At 37.8% G+C, this 16,926-nt stretch overlaps 1 protein-coding gene across 5 annotated transcripts in view; it reads right to left on the bottom strand.

The window, feature by feature from the left end:
• Positions 1-1,760: 1,760 nt before the first annotated feature.
• The window catches only part of cpeb3 (cytoplasmic polyadenylation element binding protein 3), a 114,657-nt gene continuing 99,491 nt past the window's right edge, over positions 1,761-16,926 (bottom strand). For all 5 annotated transcript variants that reach the window (XM_043712504.1, XM_043712506.1, XM_043712502.1 and 2 more), the window contains one exon: positions 1,761-7,103. In XM_043712504.1, the coding sequence (XP_043568439.1) occupies positions 6,876-7,103 (228 nt within the window). In that variant the 3' untranslated portion in view covers positions 1,761-6,875. The remainder of the gene's footprint in view (positions 7,104-16,926) is intronic.

Below are 16,926 nucleotides of genomic sequence, written 5' to 3'. Positions count from 1 at the left end.
GTAATTTCAGGAAGTGTATTTATTAAAAGAAAATAGAAGCTTGGATTTTTTTTTATTATAACTGGAAAGTTGGAGGTGTTAGCTGATAAAGATCTTCATGATTATGAAGTATTATAAAGCAGAGAAAAATCTGTTTCCATCTTGCTGAATAGTGGAAGACCACAAAACTGGACAATCAATCAATCAAAAATTTAATTTAAAGTAGAATTTTTTTTCCCCCCCAAGCATGGAGAACACAGAATTCTCTACCACAAAATGTTTTGATGTGGACTTTAAGTTCTTTTCAAGGGAATTAGTCTGATTGAAAATGTGAAAAACCTGTATTAAAGATCATGGGGAACAAAGTTGGGTGGAACTGGATTTGATGACCTTGCAATTTAAAAATAAAGTGTTCTCAAGTGGAGTTACATTTCACGCCACAATTCTTACCTCAAAACGTAACTTGCAGTAGTGATGTGGGAGAACTGATGTTCTCATTTCCAGTCTTTGACTTCAGCCTTCTTTAGTAGGACCCTGATCCCTGGAATCCAGGTATTAAAAAGATCACACTATCTGCCACTGTTCTGAAATTATATGGATAGTTGCCGATTCAACAGTTAGCAGATATTTGTGATCTTCAAGGGTTTGTTGAAAGCAAACAAAAAGACAGTTCTGGAAATATTTAGAACAGATAGCAACTGCAGAAGAAAAAAAGTCAACATTTCAGGCCTAAGTCCTAATGAGTCATCAACATGACAAACTGTTTTTCACTCGATAGATGCTCCTTAGAATTTACAGCATTTTCTGTATTTAATTCATATTTCCAGAATGCTTTTGTTTTAAATGCTCCACTAATTTGGTTTTTTTTGTTTTGATGAGATAAAAAAAAAAGGTTAATGAGGATGTTTGATGTGATGTGCACAGACCTCCAAAAGTAATCACATAATGGGCACTGTTAGACATCAGGGAATGAAAGAGACTGTACCACAACGGATATAAAGTGCCTGAGTGACAGGAAACAGTATTAGTTAAGTTGACTTTTTTTTGTGCAGAGGAAGATAAATCATAGGCTTCCTCAGGGGTCAGTGTTAGGACCTCTTCTTTTCTTGACAAAAAAGAGCAAACATTTGCAGGGCTATTGTAAAAAAAAAAGTGGGAGAAGTGAGACTAAATTAGTTGGTCTTGCATACAGTCAGCATGGAATGACAGGCTGACTGGCCTATCATGCTAAGCATGAAAGTGATGACACAATTTTGTGCCAGATTGCTTTACAAACATTAAAATATTATCAGTCAGTAATTCTAGTTAAAGATAGTTCTGTGGCAGATAAAAGTTCAAGAAAAGAATTGAGAGTTTTGATAAAATAATTGGGGACAATGGAGAACTAACTCCACCATTTACATTTTATAAAGCTCAGAAAACAAGTTTTTTTTTACATTAAATATTTTTGGCCAGAAAGTCAATTCAATAGCCCACGACATGGAAGCCATCTCGAGTTTTGATAATGCTGAATCCAAAACCAATACGCTTGACCACCCCCATAATGGGGAACTCACATGTAAAAACTTACGCTTAAAAAAAAATTGTGCAGCAAAATTCATACATGATTACAAAGATCACAACACCATAATATAAAAAAATTAAAGGAGGAATGGATTATTTGGAACCATATTCATCTTAACTTTGTATTAAGCATAGTTTGGTAATGGTGGACAACTGACTAGAATGTCAAACGGACTTTAAGACAAGTTATTGACTGAAGGAAATGACCACAGCTCAAGTCCTTCAGTTGGGCTTTTATTATGAATGACCCAATACAGTACAATTCAGTACAGGCAAAGTACATTTGTGCTATTTAATCACACTCAGACAAAAATCAACTTGTAACATTCTTCTCATTTTTCATTTACTATTGGAATTGCTTACTGACAAGTGCTAGCCTTGGAATGAACTATTTTGTACTGATGCTCAAAGCTCAGCTTTTTATTTTAAGAAAGTGGGCAGAGATGTAGGAGATAGGGATGTAGGAAGATTTAAAAAAAAAAATCGAAAAGTTTTGATTCAATCATTTGGATGGTCTCTCCACCCTGCTCTCACTCCATCAGTCCCAAGTGTATGAAATTCACACCATACGTTAAATGAGCCTTTCCTTTTTGAAAGCCTTTAACAAATAAAAGTACTACATTCTTCAGGAATATATGTTAACATGATAAAGTAGAACAGGTCTAAAAGTCAAGAATATTTTGTTTTGTTGCTTAGTTATTGCTCAGTAAACTGAGTTATTTTTGGACATTACAGCACAAATAAATGTGATTTTTAAACAGCTATATTAATAGCTTTTATTCTATAATCTGCGAACATAAGTATGAAGTTTTACAAATTTATCATCTGCTACATGTAGATTACAGATGTCAATGATAGCAAGGCATCTGCCATCTCACCAGGAATAGGTGCAAGGGAAGAAGATACAAAGAAAATGGCCTACAGAAAGATAATGATTTGATCAAAAATCTTGCACAAGAGGGGAAAATTTATGTCAAGCCAATTAAACGAATGACATTTTAACAAAACTCAAAACATTTTCTAACAATTTCAATTTTTGCCAGAAATTATATTTTTCCATTGTGCTTATAGTTCATTATTTTGCACATTTTGTTAAACTTGAGATTTTGTGCTGAGTTGAACTACTTTGAAATTTATATTTTTAATAAATTCCAAATGAAATTTCTATATAAATGAGTATTGCCTGTAGATGATGCTGCTTTGTAAGTTTGTGTGTTCATGGACCCAAAATTGTTTACTTATGGAGGTTTTCAGCCAATTAAACTGCAAGAGACTTCTGTGATTTTAGTATCAGTTACAGATCATTCCAACACTCGTCAATGATCATGCAAAATCATGACAAATGTTACTGCTTCATACAACTAAGTTTAATAAGGTTTACTTGTTAGTACAGAAAAATTAAAGTCCAAACTACAAACTTAAGCATCGGTAAGCAGTAGCAGCATTGAGCTTCATGTTTAGTCACAGTACTGCAGTTCCGTACAAGCATTAGTCCAAGCCAAAATGTATATGCCGTGTAAGAGTACTAGCTAAACAATCTAGGAGAACAGTAAAAGATACATTTAAAATTAGTAGTTTGTTTAGAAACAAAGACATCCTAGCTTTGAACACTCTAAAAATGATGTTTTCCATTATTTAACAGCAAAGTTACAAATACTTGTACTGTATACCCCAATACAACTACATCCAGAAAAGTTTGGCTATATTATGTTTAATTAGTATTAGCACCTTAATGTTAAGTGAACTGACTCAATACTAAAAGTGGTGCATTAGCTATGAATTTTGTGCAAAAAAAAAATTTGCAGAACTTTCACATTTACCTATATATCCGGCTAGCTACCCTTTTGGGGTATATAGTAATTGCTTGCATTTAAAATACTTGGTGGTATATTTTCAACACTGTAGCAGCTAACTGAGTCTGAGAGGAAAAGTTTGATTAGTAACTATAAAGAAAGATCAGTGGATGTACAAAGCAGTACAAAAACTGGTTGCTACAAACAATCCAGCCTTCACAAAAAAAAAGGCATTTCCCATCTCCAAAAATCCATGCTTTATCACTCAGCAAGACAGATAGACTCCCCACATACAACTATGATTCGTTCCCCACACCAGCCCCCCTCCTCTCCCCCCCCGCCCACAATAGCACAACATTTTTTGTCTGCTCCATTCTGATCATTTTATTTCCCATTCATTCAATTACATCAATCACTCTACATTGTCAGCCGTGTCATTACCACACTACTGTAAACCACTTCAGCAAGTTAATACATGAAGCTTTGCATTTCAAAACTAGACACTTTAGTAACAATATTACAAATGTTTCAGCTCCAAAAATAACAAAACTGAAAATAAACTTTAAAGAATTAGCATCATAAAATTAATTTATTCCAAGTAAAAATACAAAATAATATTGGACATTGACCAGATATGAAAGTCTCTCCCAGAAATGACTATGGTCAGAAAAGCAGTCTGTAAAGAAAAATAACTAAAAAATGAAAAATATGTAAATATGTTTAAATCCTCTGGTTTTAGCAAAAATCTCTAAAAATAACAATGAATATTTGTATCAGTACAAAGGCTACATTGCTATTGAAAAAATACTAGCATGAAGAAAGGTACACATTTGACAGTAGAAAAATGATTTAGTGAATCACGATGTCTAAAGTTTGCAATGAAAATAAATCTTCAATAAAGATTTATGCTTTTGATTTTTTTTTTTTTACAAACAGTACAAACAGTATTGCACATTACAACAAAGAGTTGAGGTTAAGTTAGCCTTCAAAATTGACTAATTCAAGTCTCCAACATCAAGAGAAGGCCACATATGGACCTGATGCACCAAGGGGCTCTTAGTCAAGTTACAATTTGAACACCTTAGAAATAACATTCTCAATCTGAAGGACCTCATGTATGTTCATTAATAAGTAAACAAATTGGGGCATGTTATAACTTAACATAAAAAGGATATTCATACAAAAATAACATGAACAGAAGAATTCTTTCACAATTCTGGTCAGTCGGCCTTAAAGGATTAATGATAAATACACAAATTAAGTGAAAAATATTTTAGTTTCACTTTCTAACAGCTTCCAGCACCAATGGAGATGTGTCTATCCCAAGCCGTTTCTTTTAATAACTATTTCTTTACATTCCAGCTTTTAAATTCATACATTAAACTATATAAGGGGAAAACGGTTTATAAATGTTCACTTTTCCACATTTAGGTAGATTCTTTTTAAAGTCTTGTACTGTAGCTAACTACAATTCTCCATATTAAAGTTATAAAGCTCTAGCTCCTTCAGTTTCCAAAAAAGCAAATAAGCATGAAAAAAATAAAATTACCCATCTGTTAAATCATTTCCTTGCAGAATTAAATTAATATATATTTTTAGAATAAACTTACTTAGAAAATATCAATTTCTTTCCTATATTTCAAAATTGAGGTATTGCAAAAGATCATGTCAGTCAGAAAGCACGCCTTAAAAAATCAGCTGACTGTTGAAAACTGTCCAGATACAAAAAGTAGTGCATAACAAATGTCTTATACAGATAATGAAAAAACATAGAAAAACATGCCTGGGCAAGAAAGCAATATCACAAAAAGCCCAGAAGTTAACCTCCAAAGGGATAATAAGCGATTTACCAGTAAAAAAGTAATTTCTTCTTCTTTTTCAAAAAAAATTCCATTTCAATGCCAATATTTGCAACTAAACACTGAAAAATAAACTAAAAAAAGAAAATAAAGACTTACTGGACACAAACAGGACATCACAACACACAAATGACTCAACAATTAGTATCAAATCTACTATGCGGTGTCATATCCAGTCAGATTGTCCCCAGAGCTGCTGAAGGTCACTGTGTACAAACCCCCCACTGTCGGTACACTTAGCCTGTGTTTGGTTGAAATCTGCAGCCCCACTGTACATGCTAAAAAATATCCACTAATTAGCAGATCTTATTAGAATTCAAGCTTTGCAGGATATAACCAGGGATTTGGGGAGTTTATTCTGAACCAGAAAGCAGACATCTCCATTTTGACTTTGTGCAGACAGTTCTTTAGCATTAGTTTCCTTTCCTAATGTGCCTACTTGTCAATCCGACAAATATATTGGTAGTGTATGAGCTCTTTGGTTTTCTGGACAAGGTCTGAAGCTATGTAAATGGTGCAAGCAGCAGAATTCTTTTTAAACTGAGCTCACTTTGTTAATACACTGGTTATGAAGCATCACTTACTTCTATGTCAGACATTACAACGGTTACTTTTATCACAGTACTATACATAATCACCTTAACTATATAAAAATTGCACAATAAGTGATCACCGCAGAGTACTTCACCTACCATCAACATAACTTCAAAATATCCTACATCTATATGTATTTGTGATATTTGTAATGCTTTAATGGACACAGATTCAAACTCCATAAGCATTTACATTAGAGGCATGCCTTCCTCCAGTCATTAGCCAATTCTCTCATACTGAAATTTTTTTTCTGTAGCCTACATAGTTTTTTTGTGCATTGGTGGGCAGGTTGTCAGCAGATATAAGAGACATGATACACAAATTTATTGCATGCAGCAACCTGGTTAAGTAAACATGCAGTCAAATCTACTGACCTTCCTCTGGAGCTATCTCCATGCTATACTGCATTTTATTTCCCAGCAGCATTATGCTCCACATTTATTTATAACCCTAGCCTGATAAAGTACTATGATATCTGCAATACCATTTATTTAGCAGCAAAAGCTATTGCAGCATACATTTACATAACACTAAGAAAGACCTAACCAAAAAAACCCCAGCAAAATCAAATTGAGCTTATGAGGTATTATTCTCGCAAGTCAAAATGGAGAGCAAAAAAGGCTTACTTTTAGGGTAATGGTATCTTAAATGATCCAAAATGTATAATTGCTGAATATCTGAGAAAAATGTTTTGCTACATATGCCACCTACAGTGTGTTACCTTTGGTAAGTCTTCTAGGGGCAAGTCTTAGTTTCTGAAAATAAGTGCATGCTCCTGTCATGGGAAACAGTTACATGAGCTGATGATAAATCAGCTATGACTCCTAAATTACAATGCAAAGTCCAATATTAAACACAACAAAAAAAGGTACCAAGCAGATGTTTGAGAGTCAAAGTGCAGATTCAGTACAATTATTCTGAAATTTTATATACCAGACAATCTTGGATGAGTTCAGTAATGTGACTTCAAAAAAAAACACAAAACAAACATTCATTATCTGAGGAAGAATGCACCAATTTCCAGAACCCTCTCAGCCCTGAGGCAGCGCTCTCCACTCCAGTATGTCTTGGTAGACTATAAGACGCTTCAGCTCCAGCGAAATGGAACGTGACGTGGGCGATCACCTCCTTCCTTCACAAGAGGCTTGTGGAACTCCCTACCAGCACGTGAATGTATGCTTGCCCAGCAGTATTCACAGTAATACTGCAAACAGGTAACATTGGCACAGAAGAAAGGAGCAAACTTCCCACCACAACGGGCACCCTGGCATTCATCACACATCTGATCATCCAGGACATATGGCTTGACTTCCACCTGGATCAGAAAGAGAGTTATTATTTTTTGCATGGCAAATAGTGAAAAATTTAGTCAACTTATGAAATCTAAACATGAACATGTTTAGCGACAATATTTAATGACTTTTGAGTTGTGTGAGACTTTTGAGTTTTCATTAGGAAAACAAAGATACAGGTAGTTCTTCTATAATGCAATGGTTGTGTTCTTGCGCAACCCGCATTATAGAAAAGTCGCGCTTTAGAAACAGCTCTTAATATTAAGCCAACACACATTTTAAGTGTTTGCACTTTATAAACAGTGTTACTAATTCGTGAATCACATTACAGCTAATTAGTGTTAACAAAATGCGCACTGCAGAACGACCTGTAAATTATTTTGACATTTGAAAAGCCCAAATTCCCAATCTGCAAAGCAAGGTTTTTAGAGACACGGCAGCATATGAGACGTCAATTTGTGTGCTGTACACTAACTGGGATATCCTTTCATAAATGTGATGTATGCACAAACCTGGATTAACATCAGGAAGTAACCAACTTTATTGGCATCAAGACATTTCTGGGCATCAAACTCCCCTACCTAAAAGTATACTTTGTACTCTTGCTACCTTCAAGATATGTTTAATGATAAGAATTGACTTGTCCCAGAAACATTACACCAGACAGTGTACTATTTCAGCTGCATTTCTTTTAGATCTATCAGAAACAACACAAATAAGGAATGCTAAAATCCATCTAAGGTGTGCAATGGTGGATATAATGACAATTTTATCAATTGTTCCCCAACTAATCTATAGGACTACTCTAGACCTGGGAAACAATTTACAGATTGGAAAAAGTCACTTTGAATGATATCAACATTAGGAAAAAAGATGCTTGAATAGTTTTAACAAAGATAGCATGCTTGCAAATTATACATGGACTTAACTCCTCCAAATATACAGAATTAATCCACACAAGTAAAAGCATTGTGTAAAGGAGGTCTCATCATGTTTAATGTGTGACACAAGGCTTAAAGGATATTATTAATTGCTGGGGTGAAGGCATACACCCACTAAAAACTTTGTATATTAGATTTCATACAACATTAGGTTCTTTACAACTCTGCTCAAAGATCCAATTTAGTCAATGCCTGGAGGACAAAAGCAGTGAAAGCACATAGCTATAACTGTACCACCAACTAGTGGAGTGTCTTCATTACAAAAGCACGTTGTATTGCATACAAGAGGTGGCATCCAATGGATGTAATTAATGAGATAAATTCAACAGTTTAATTATACCAATCAAAACACTTGCACCTTAAATCTGGAAATTTATATTTATTTCAATTCTGAAATATTCAGAGATTGATTTGTTTTACCATTGTCAACATAGGAGAGAGAGAGAGAGAGAGAGAGAGAGAGAGAGACTTTGATGTTTTGAATTCATATGTTGCTGGACATCGGAGTGCATCTGGGAAAATAAATAAACAGTGAATTTCACAACTAATCTTGGAAGAACCGGTTGGGGCTAAGTTCACAACACCGAATCAGATAAGTTAATTGTTTTAAGTCTGTCCAAGAGAAAGGCTGTATTAGTGAATACACTGGGTTCTTTCTTGATTGTGTGTTTTTGGAGATAAGTCTCTTTATTAAACTTGAAAAAAAAAGCCATAGCTATTAATTTAACCTGGTGCAGGGTTTTGTAGAGGAATAAGACAGTGTTATTTTCTGGGTCCGTAGATTGTGAAGGAGCAAAAATGGCCTTTGCAGTGATATGTACGTCTTGTCAGATGTGTGAGTTTAAAGAGATTTTAAGGGTCACTGCGGATTATATCTGCCATAAATGCTGCTGGATGCGAATCTTATCAGATTGAGTGGATCGGTTGGAGAGACAGATAGAAGCGATGAGGAATTTGCAACAGTAACAGTATGTGAAGGACGACAGTTATAGGAAGGGGCGGGGGGGGTGGGGGAGTCTCAGATACAGTCACATAGATGGGTTAACTCCAGGAAGGGTCAGAGAGGTCGGCACCCAGGGCAGGGGTCTTTTGTGGATATACCAATTTCAAACAGGTATGCTGTTTCGGAAAATGTAGGGGGTGACAGATTCTCAGGGGAACGTAGCATGAACTGCCAAGTTTCTGGTATTGAGACTGGCTCTAATGCAACAAGGGGTATGTTGGCTTGCAAGAGATCAATTGTGTTAGGGGATTCTGAAGTCAGAGGTACAGACAGACGTTTCTGTGGCCAACAGAGAAAAAGCAGAATAATGTGTTATTTCCCTGGTGCCAGGATCAAGGATGTCTCAGAGAGGGTGCAGAATGTTCTCACGGGGGAGAGGGGACAGCAAGAGGTCATTGTCCACATTGGAACCAACGATATAGGAAGGGAAAAGGTTGAGATTCTGAAGGGAGATTAGGTCAAACAGTCAGGGCAGGCAGGGACAAGATAGGACTGATAAATTAAACTGCATTTATTTCAATGCAAGAGGCCTAACAGGGAAGGCAGATGAACTCAGGGCATGGTTAGGAACATGGGACTGGGATATCATAGCAATTACAGAAACATGGCTCAGGGATGGGCAGGACTGGCAGCTTAATGTTCCAGGATACAAATGCTACAGGAAGGATAGAAAGAGAGGCAAGAGAGGAGGGGGAGTGGCATATTTGATAAGGGATAGCATTACAGCTGTGCTGAGGGAGGATATTCCCAGAAATACATCCAGGGAAGTTATTTGGGTGGAACTGAGAAATAAGAAAGGGATGATCACCTTATTGGGATTGTATTATAGACCCCCTAACAGTCAGAGGGAAATTGAGAAACAAACTTCTAAGGAGATCTCAGCTATCTCTAAGAATAATAGGGTAGTTATGGTAGGGGACTTTAACATTCCAAACATCGACTGGGACTGCCATAGTGTTAAGGGTTTTGATGGAGAGGAAGTTGTTAAGTGCGTACAAGACAATTTTCTGATTCAGTATGTGGATGTACCTACTAGAGAAGGTGCAAAACTTGACCTACTCTTGGGAAATAGGCTGGGCAGGTGACTGAGGTGTCAGTGGGGGAGCAATTTGAGGCCAGCAACCATAATTCTATTTGTTTTAAAATCGTGATGGAAAAGGATAGACCAGATCTAAAAGTTGAAGTTCTAAATTGGAGAAAGGCCAATTTTGACGGTACTAGGCAAGAACTTTCGAAAGCTGATTGGAGGCAGATGTTTGCAGGTAAAGGGATGGCTGGAAAATGGGAAGCATTCAGAGATGAGATAACAATCCAAAGAAAGTATATTCCTGTCAGGGTGAAAAGGAAAGGCTGGTAGGTATAGGGAATGCTGGATGACTAAAGAAATTGAGGGTTTGGTTAAGAAAAAGGAGGCATATGTCAGGTATAGACAGGATAGATCGAGTGAATCCTTAAGAGTATTAAGGAAGTAGGAGTATACTTAAGAGTGAAATCAGGAGGGCAAAAAGGGGACATGAGATAGAATGTCTTTGGTAAATAGAATTAAGGAGAATCCAAAGGGTTTTTACAAATATATTAAGGACAAAAGGGTAACTAGGGAGAGAATAGGGACCCTCAAAGATCAGCAAGGCGGCCTTTGGGTGGAGCCACAGAAAATGGGGGAGATACTAAGTGAATATTTTGCATCAGTATTTACTGTGGAAAAGAATATGGAAGATATAGACTGTAAGGAGATAGATGGTGACATCTTACAAAATGTCCAGATTACAGAGGAGGAAGTGCTGGATGTCTTGAAACGGTTAAAGGTAGATAAATCCCCAGGACCTGATCGGGTGTACCAGAGAACACTGAGAAGCTAGAGAAAAGAGATTGCTGGGCCTCTTGCTGAGATATTTATATCATCGATAATCACAGGCGAGGTGCCGGAAGACTGGAGGTCGGCAAACATGGTGCCACTGTTTAAGAAGGGCAGTAAAGACAAGCCAGGGAACTATAGACCAGTGAGCCTGACATCTGGTGGGCAGGTTGTTGGGGGGTATCCTGAGGGACAGGATGTACATGTATTTGGAAAGGCAAGGACTGATTCGGGATAGTCAACATGGCTTCGTGCGTGGGAAATCATGTCTCACAAACTTGATTGAGTTTTTTGAAGTAACAAAGAAGATTGATGAGGGCAGAGCAGTAGATGTGATCTATATGGACTTAAGTAAGGCATTCAACAAGGTTCCCATGGGAGACTGATTAGCAAGGTTAGATCTCATGGAATAAAAGGAGAACTAGCCATTTGGATACAGAACTGACTCAAAGGTAGAAGATAGAGGGTGGTGGTGGTGGTGGTGGAGTGTTGTTTTTCAGACTGAAGGCCTGTGAGCAGTAGAGTACCACAAGGATCGGTGCTGGGCCCTCTACTTTTTGTCATTTACATAAATGATTTGGATGCAAGCATAAGAGGTACAGTTAGTAAGTTTGCAGATGACACCAAAATTGGAGGTGTAGTGGATAGCGAAGAGGGTTACCTCAGATTACAACAGGATCTGGACCAGATGGGCCAATGGGCTGTGAAGTGGCAGATGGCGTTTAATTCGGATAAATGCGAGGTGCTGCATTTTGGGAAAGCATATCTTAGCAGGACGTATACACTTATTGGTAAGGTCCTAGGGAGTGTTGCTGAACAAAGACACTTTGGAATCAGGTTCGTAGCTCCTTGAAAGTGGAGTCGCAGGTAGATAGGATAGTGAAGGCGGCATTTGGTATGCTTTCCTTTATTGGTCACAGGAGTTGGAAGGTCATGTTGCGGCTGTACAGGACATTAGTTTGGCTACTGTTGGAATATTGCGTGCAATTCTGGTCTCCTTCCTATCAGAAAGATGTTGTGAAACTTGAAAGGGTTCAGAAAAGATTTACAAGGATGTTGCCAGGGTTGGAGGATTTGAGCTATAGGGAGAGGCTGAACAGGTTGGGCTGTTTTCCCTGGACCATCGAGGCTGAGGGGTGACCTTATAGAGGTTTACAAAATTATGAGGGGCATGGATAGGATAAATAGACAAAGTCTTTTCCCTGGGATTGGGGAGTCCAGAACTAGAGGGCATAGGTTTAGGGTGAGTGGGGAAAGATATAAAAGAGACCTAAGAGGCAACTTTTTCACACAGAGGGTGGTACGTGTATGGAATGAGCTGCCAGAGGATGTGATGGAAGTTGTTACAATTGCAACATTTAAGAGGCATTTGGATGGGTATATGAATAGGAAGAGTTTAGAGGGATATGGGCTTGGTGCTGGCAGGTGGGACTAGATTGGGTTGGGATATCTGGTCGGCATGGACGGGTTAGACCGAAGGGTCTGTTTCCATGCTGTATGGCTCTATAATGAAATCAGTGATTGATTCAGAATGCTGCCTCTAATAAAGTTGGTGGGTCAAAAATTCCCCTGGTTTTGGATCATCTAATTTGATTTAAAGCCAAAATTTGTAATCTGATGCTGTCAAATTTATCCGCTGCAGCAGTGAAGTGCCAAAGATGCTAATAGCAACTACATTGTTGGACGTAAATTCAGCAATTGCAGGGGTATTAAGCCTCTGGGCACCAGGCAGTGTAAGACCAATTACGTCCTGACAAGAGCTAGAGAGCCCATCAGACTGTGTTACCATTTAGAAACGCAGTAGGACAATGTCATTTTACAAGCTGACTAAGATGAAGTACATTACTCGATGTGTACAATTACTTGCCAAAAGATATTGGATGATAATAGCTAAGCTTTAGTTGAAGTATTATGACGAAGTAGATTTCAAAATAAAATTGAAACGAATGTTGCAGCCAGCAGCAAAGCAAGTGCGTTCACTACAAATCTCAAAAGGAAACTGTCCACACAGATCTAGCCACCTTTGGGAGCACAGTCTTCCCCTTACCCTCTATCAGTTTGAATTTGGAGTCATCAATGGGATGTCTTGTAACAATAATGTAATAAAACAAGCTAAACAGCCAAGCACATTGAGATACTGTCAGGCAGCAAACCAGGAATTTAACAACATTCCCTGTACTTAAGAGTCACAGAACAAAATAAATGATTGGGGAATACACAAAAATATATTTTTGATAAAAGCCAGAAATATCAAACTAAATTTTTAAAATGTCCCGTTCTGAGCAAGCAGAACTTACATCTCGTGGAAACATTGTATTAAAAGTAGGCGGATTGATGATGCAATCAGAGATCAAAGTTCAACTTGTACCTTAGCCGGTAATTTTAGTAGAGAAGGAATTGCAGATTCCCATCAGTGCAATCTAATGTCAGAAAGAGTTGGCCCTGACATGTTGTTACACTTATTGATCTAGAAAAAACTGGATGTACCTCTGGACATCACTATCCACCCCAAAAGAAAACTTATGCCTTATCCCCAAATCCCAGTCACAACATTTTTCCAGAAACAACCATCCCACGATATATGCAAAAATTAAGGTTTAATCTCTTGCTTCCCATCAATATGCTCCCAACTACCAGTCAGCTAATTTCTTTTTTTCAGTTTTGGGTGGGCAACTGACCAGAAACATGAAAGTATGTCACATCAAACCATCGAAGTCAAGATGATTTACCTCTGAACAGATGGTGAGGACTGTCTTAGCCAAAGCTAATTTGAACCCTGAGTTAAATTCAGGGCTTAGGATTCAATAAGAGGACAGTAATCGCAACGCTGGTCATTCTAAATTGCGTTTTTGCATTTTTTACACAAATGGATACCAGGAATATCTGTTTAATACTTATTTTAAGCAATTGAGCAGGCAAACGCAAATAAATTGAGGTAGATCACTTCTGTCACAGAGAAGTTGCTTCTTTTTCACAAGGCATTAGCACAATGGAAACATACAACTTCACGTGAATATCAATGTTCCAAATTATCAAAAAAAATTAACTGGTCACATTGATTATTGCAAGTCAGAAAGGAACTGGCACATACTTCACCATGCATTTCGCAACCAAGTACTTTGGAAAGGACAAAACTGTTATTATATTCAACTACATCAATGTCCAGGTGAAAACTGGCTTTTTTACATTTTCTCCTTTACAAATTTCTTGTTGCAAAATTTGATAGCAATTGTATGGTCATGAAACACTGAACATGGCCATTCAAATTTGTTTCAGGTTTGAAAAAACATACCCTAAGCCAAGTGAGGTATAACTTGCTTTAATTTTCTGATTGATAATGCAGTTTATAGTGAGCATCTGTTCAACGTAAAATTTAAAGAAAACTCATCAATATATACCCACTTGACTGAAAGAAGGATCCCACTCCACATCTCAAAATTCCAACCTAATAGTTTAACATAACCTTTTGAACAGAGAAGGCAAGAATAATCTAAATGAATGGTGGAACAGGCTCAAAAGACCTATTCCTGTTATTATTTTTCTTCAATTTGTAAACCCTGAAATCAGCTTCCCTGAATGGGGAGTATCTCAGCAATAAAACAAAACAGCATATGGAAATGCAAGAGCTAGTTCATGTGTTTGTTGTTATCTGCCACTACTTTTTCTATAAGCTCTTTGCTGGAAAAAGGTTCTGGCTATGTTGCTCACAGCAAGGTCAACAATGCTGCTGTCAATTCTCATCAAATACATATACCGGATTTTTACAGATGTCAACAGTCTGCTTTATAGTTTTTAAGTGAAGGATAACAACCTAGAAAAAGATTTATGGTACAGAAGGAGCCCATTCAGTTAGAGCCATCTGAGAAAGTGCAATCCAGTCTCCTCTCATTTTCCAGCTCTGGGTCCCTTCCTCCATAAGCATCTGAAGTGAATATTCTAATGTTATTTTTAAATATTAAGAATGTTTCTGCCTCCACCAGGCAGAGAGTTCTAGATTTCAACCTTCCCACCTCTCATCCCCTCCAATAATTCTTCCAATTGTTTTTAACTCTGTGCTCCCTGCTTAGTGACCTCTTACCAGAAATAATCTATCCACACTGTCTAAAGCTCTCAATTTTGTATATCTCAATTAAATCTCCCTTAAGCAACCTGTCATCCAAAAAAAAACCCAGCCTATATAAATCATTTCTCGCAGCTAAAATTCACATACCAGGAAATATTACAAAAACTCTTTCCAGAAACCTTCTCATGAGATCACATCCTTCTTGTAATGCGATGACCAGAACTGTATTGCAGTCAAAATAGGGTTTTATACAGTTCAAGCAGACCCTCCCAGCTCTTATATTTTAGATATCAGCCAATGAAGTGTCCTTCTGCCTTCCAATATGCCACCTTAATCACTTTATGTATCTATCCTGTAGCCTTCAAAAACCCATGAACCCCCAAGGTCCCCCTGTTCCTCTAATTCAGCTCAACAAAATATGGTGTCTACATTTCTGTCCTTTGCTCTGTAACCTCTCTATTAACAGTATTAAACAATATTACCACATAAAGGTTTATACTATATGGTACAGTTTCTTGGATGCTATTGTTAAGAGCTGAATCATATTCTTTGAGATTATGTAGAAACACACTGAATACATGCAAATTGATAAAGAAAACATTCACGATAAATTTCCTGAATAAATCAATATTCTTGTCACTCTCAGCACATTTGTTTGCGATAAACTACATTTGAATCTCCATACACGGATATAAGAAATATTAGGATTCACAAAGAGAAGCAGGCTAATGTTAAGAAGACTAGTTTCTGACAGGTACAAAAATTACAGTACAGAAACTGCTAATACACCAAAACGAAACCTCAGTATCATAGAGTCATAGAGCCCCACAGCACGGAGACAGGCACTTTGGCCCAAACTGGTCCATGCCAATCAAAATGTCCATCCAGCTAACCCCATTTCCCTGCACTTGGCCCAAATCCTTCTAAATTTTTCATATCCACGTATTTGTCCAAATGCCTTTTAAAATCTTGTTAATACAACCACCTCAACCACTTCTGCTGGCAGCTCATTCCATACCTGTACCACCCTATGTAAAAAAGTTTCCACTCTAACCTTAAACTGATGCTCTTGATTCCCCAACCCTGGCAAAAAGACTGAGCACATTCACCCTGTCCATGCCTCTCATGATCTTGTACACTTCTATAAGATCCACTCTCAGTCTCCAACGTCTTAGAGAAAAAATTCTTAGCTTATACAACTCTCCCTATACCCTTGAGTGCTGGCAACATCCTTGTAAATTTCTTCTGCATTCTTTCCAGCTTAATAACATCCTTCCTATAAAAAGGTGACCAAAACCTTTGGGGGCAGCACGGTGGCGCTGTGGTTAGCACTGCTGCCTCACAGCGCCAGAGACCTGGGTTCAATTCCCGCCTCAGGCGACTGACTGTGTGGAGTTTGCACATTCTCCCTGTGTCTGCGTGGGTTTCCTCCGGGTGCTCCGGTTTCCTCGCACAATCCAAAAATGTGCAGGTTAGGTGAATTGGCCATGCTAACTTGCCCGTAGTGTTAGGTGAAGGGGTAAATGTAGGGGAATGGGTCTGGGTGGGTTACGCTTTGGTGGGTCGGTGTGGACTTGTTGGGCTGAAGGGCCTGCTTCCACACTAAGTAATCTAATCTAAAAACACAACACAATACTCCCAAGTGCAGCCTCACCAACATCCTGTACAACTGCAACTTAACTTCCCAACATGTATACTTAATGCCCTGACTGATGAAGGCCAGTGTGCCAAATAAATGCCTTCTTCACTGCCCTGTCTACCTGTGACTCCACTTTCAGAAAACCGTGCACCTAAACTCCAAGATCCTTCAGTCCCACTACACTTCTTAAAGCCATACCATTCACCATTAAACTCCTACCTTGATTTGACTTTCCAAAATGTTTTATCTACATTAAACTCCATTTACTATTTCTCGGCCCTCTTCCCTAGATGATCAAGGTCCTGCTGCAATTTCGGACAACCTTCCGCACTGTCCACAACACCA

Source organism: Chiloscyllium plagiosum, chromosome 22 (assembly GCF_004010195.1).
Source record: "Chiloscyllium plagiosum isolate BGI_BamShark_2017 chromosome 22, ASM401019v2, whole genome shotgun sequence".
Classification (NCBI taxonomy): domain Eukaryota; kingdom Metazoa; phylum Chordata; class Chondrichthyes; order Orectolobiformes; family Hemiscylliidae; genus Chiloscyllium; species Chiloscyllium plagiosum.
The sequence above is the reverse complement of the archived record's forward strand: the minus strand, read 5'-3'. Positions and strand labels throughout refer to the sequence as shown.